At 41.8% G+C, this 3,583-nt stretch overlaps 1 protein-coding gene across 1 annotated transcript; it reads left to right on the top strand.

Annotated features, from left to right (window-relative positions):
• The first annotated feature begins 919 nt into the window (after positions 1-919).
• LOC139737072 (uncharacterized) lies at positions 920-2,940 on the top strand. The gene is made up of 2 exons (XM_071647751.1): positions 920-2,110; positions 2,920-2,940. Exons 1-2 carry the CDS (start codon positions 920-922, stop codon positions 2,938-2,940), a joined length of 1,212 nt encoding a protein of 403 aa, XP_071503852.1.
• The last annotated feature ends 643 nt before the right edge of the window (positions 2,941-3,583 follow it).

Here is a 3,583-nt window from a genome sequence, read left to right as displayed (position 1 = left end):
ACTCTTATTTCCTCAGATGCCTTTGACAGTAAAGCTGCGCTCATCTGTACGTCCAAATGTCACCACACAAGTGCCAGCTGATCCCAATGCACAGACAGGTCCGAGTGAAGCAGCTCTCAGTATGAGAAGGGTGCGTAGGCAGCGTGCATCATCAGATGATCATGAGGATCGCTTAAGACGTGAAAGACTAAGACTCCGCCAGTATCGGAAGAATATGAGTTTGGAAAAAAAGAAGGAATACAATGAAAAGGCAAAGATGAGAATGAAGAAGTACAGAGAGAAGAAGGCAGAATCAAAAGTTCCTGGAAATCAGAAGGAAGGTCCACATACACGTCTTGGTCAAGAAAAGAGAAGAAAACAAAGAGAAAAATGGGTGTTGCAAAAGCGAAAATGGCGAGCTTCACTACCTGCACAAAAAAAGAGAAGAATTCGTGAGAGAGATGCATCACAAAAAAGGGAACAACGTGCAAAACAAAAACACAGAAAGAAAAGAAGGCGTAAACAACAAGATCATGTCACAGGATGTGCCAGAAAGTCCTGATTTGCATTCAGCGGACCGGACAAGGATTCACAGAGTAAGGAATATGTTGCAAAAAAGTACGCCACGCAGGTATGCCCGTGTTGTAGCAAACCTAGTGAAAATAGTGACACCTCGTAAGGCAGTGGCTTTGAGGCGCTCTCTTGAATTGGGTTCAGGTGAAGCTGTAGGGCAAAAAGGTGTGATCAACAACGTGAAAGACACATTGAACAATGTTGAAGTCTGTAAAAGGAGCAAAGAGACGGATTCTCGTTGGCGAGCTTGCAGTGATCATCTGCTAGAAGAAAAAGCACAGCATGCAGAGCACTTGGATTATCAAAGAAAATAGTACGGAAATATGCAAAGCTGAAGAAAAGCAAAGTTGATCTACAGAAAAGAAAAATGAGGTCAGATGCTGTTGGAAAAAAAGAACAAGAAATTGACAGGAATTTCTACAATAGAGAGGACATTTCCACCTGTGTTCCAAACAAAAAGTCAGTAAGGGGTGACAGGAAAGCAAGGTACATCTTGCAGCGCACTTTGACCCGGACCTTTCACCTGTTTATGGAAGAATACAGTGAGATTCCGATCGGAAAAACATCCTTCATCAAACTGAAGCCAAAGAATGTGTTGATACAGAGCAAAGCTAGGTGGAACCAATGCCTATGTGAAGTATGCACAAATGTGGACCTAAAGCTAAAGAGACTTAACATTGAACTTAGATCAGCTGGTTTCCAAATTATCACAGACAGGTACTGTCTGTCGGATGAAACTATCTGCAAGGATTCATCTGTAGCTTGCATTGACCGTAAATGCCCAAAGTGTGGAGTTCATGCCATCGACAAGAAGATGGAAGACTTTCTGACAGCCAACGGACTGAAGCAATTGAGCTGGAAACAGTGGGGTCAAGTTGAATATGCTCCCAAGAAGAAAAGAGTGTGCCTCCAAACAAAGACTGGGTCCCTGAAAGAGTTGGTTACATGTCTCAAGAGTGAGTTGGATTCGCTACCATGCCACCTATTCGAGGCCCACAGGCAACAGAAGCAATTTGCAACAGTTTCACAGAGCCCCCCTCCATTCACAGTTGTGACTGTGATGGACTTCGCTGAGAATTTTACGTGTACAATGCAGTCCGAAGTACAGTCAGCTCACTGGTATCAACAGCAGGTTACATTGCACCCTTCTGTATCATATTATCCATGCCATGATAGCGAGTGTACCAATGAGAAACCTGTGCGGGAAGCTGTACATATTGTATCGTCTGACACAAAACATGATGTACATGCTGTAGCCAAGTTTACGGAAGTCATCTCAGAACACATCAAGCAAAGAGATCCAACACTGAAAAACATGATCCAATTAAGCGATGGGTGTGCAGGTCAATATAAGAGCCGAGTTGCCTTTGCCGACTTGTCCTTTGCTTCAAGTGACCTCCCATTTGAGCAAGTTCAGCAAAACTACTTTGGATCTTGTCACAGCAAAAATCCGTGCGACGGTGAGGGTGGTGTTGTGAAGAATGCAGCAACGAGAGCAATCAAATCTGGTACTGCAGTTATTTCAGACAGCGACAAAAACTTATCAAAAGAAGCAAAGGTAAAAGAGGTTTGCAATCACTCGAGGAGAACATTCCTGAAAGTCGAGCTATCAGAAATTTGTCGTTCAAGAGAGTACAGGACAAATGTTTGTACTGTCCCGGGAACAAGGAAACTTCACTCGGTGAAAGGAGTTGCTCCATATCAGATACAGACACAGCGATTTTCGTGTTTCTGTGGCTGTGATGCAGGCAGTGTCTGCACATATCAAGGGGTAGTGGACAACTGGAAGATGCAGCAAATATTCCATAGCACACATGGTGTTGCAAACAGCGGTGACGATCTGCAAGGAGAAGAAACTCGGAACACTGTTAAACTTAATGTTACAGTACATCATGACACTGTCCAGTACGCTGTACACCAAGATAACACTGCATGTGACAGTGAGGTCACTTCTGGTCAGTTTGTACGGGTGAAGATTCCTGTGGACAGAAAAGGCACACAATACAAGCTGTATGCTGGAGAGGTTAGATTCTTTAGTTTCATTTGTCAATTATACGTATGATTATTATAGAGATGATTTATAAATTTACAGTGAGGGTTATCATAACAAGAACCTTTGGACCATGAAAATTCCCTTATTAAAACAGGGTACGAAAAAGGACTTCAAAGAGCTGGGGCCAACAAAACAAACTTAAAAGAGAGTGGTGTTATATCCAAGCTCTTTATTGTGAGGTCCCACTGTATTACAAAGGGAATGCATTAAATAAATCTATTCCTTATTCTTTTATTCAAGTAGATGCCCAATTTGTTGAAATTGAATGAAAATATGACCATTTGCTCAGATATTCTTTACTGTATTTTCTGTAGGTGAAGGAGATCCTGCCATAAGGAGAACTGGTCATTCAGTACCTGGAGGAAGCGAGACCTGGCACATATTCAAGTGGCCAATAAGTGCAGACATCTCTGTGGAAGACAGAAGCAGTGTTTTGGCGTCTCTTCGAAATCCCTCCCTCCTGGAAGACGAAAGTTCTGCCCATTGCCAATACTTTTCTTTTTAAAGAAAACCAAAACCTTAAGGTCTACAGTGTAGTAATTTCATTTTATATTCAATGGTTTTCTACTTCATTTTTTTTTTTTTTAGAATTAAAGGAGATGGCTAGTAACTGACCAGTGGGAATGCTGGGGGATGATTGTTCCCATCCTTGTTGGATTCATTTAAGAGTAGATTATGTATCTATTGTTGTGTGAACATTATTTGCTTCAGAATGGTCTCATATCCAAGTAATGTGCAGTTTAATGTCTGTTTAATGCCTGTACGGTGACAGGGCATTAATCTGCACATTACTTGAATATGAGACCATTCTGAAGCAAATAATTTTCCCAGAACAAAAGATAATTATATAATGTACTCTTAAATGAATCCCACAAGAATTAGAACAATCATCCCCCAGCATTCCCACTGATTCCCACTGAACAGTCACTAGCCATCCCCTTTATACAATGAGGGGAGTGAGTTTGTTGATACAGCTGC

The sequence above is a fragment of the Diadema antillarum genome, unplaced genomic scaffold (assembly GCF_040938485.1).
Source record: "Diadema antillarum isolate AM-2024a unplaced genomic scaffold, OU_Dant_1.0 seq00000680_RagTag, whole genome shotgun sequence".
Classification (NCBI taxonomy): Eukaryota; Metazoa; Echinodermata; class Echinoidea; order Diadematoida; family Diadematidae; genus Diadema; species Diadema antillarum.
Note: the sequence above shows the minus strand (reverse complement) of the source record. Positions and strands in the feature narration are given on the sequence as shown.

Excerpts from the sequence above, each read along its gene's own strand:
- LOC139737072 (XM_071647751.1), top strand. The coding sequence starts at position 920 with ATGAGGTCAGATGCTGTTGGAAAAAAAGAACAAGAAATTGACAGGAAT. Across the intron at positions 2,111-2,919 it reads ACTTATCAAAAGAAGCAAAG|GTGAAGGAGATCCTGCCATA; the intron begins GTAAAAGAGGTT and ends TATTTTCTGTAG.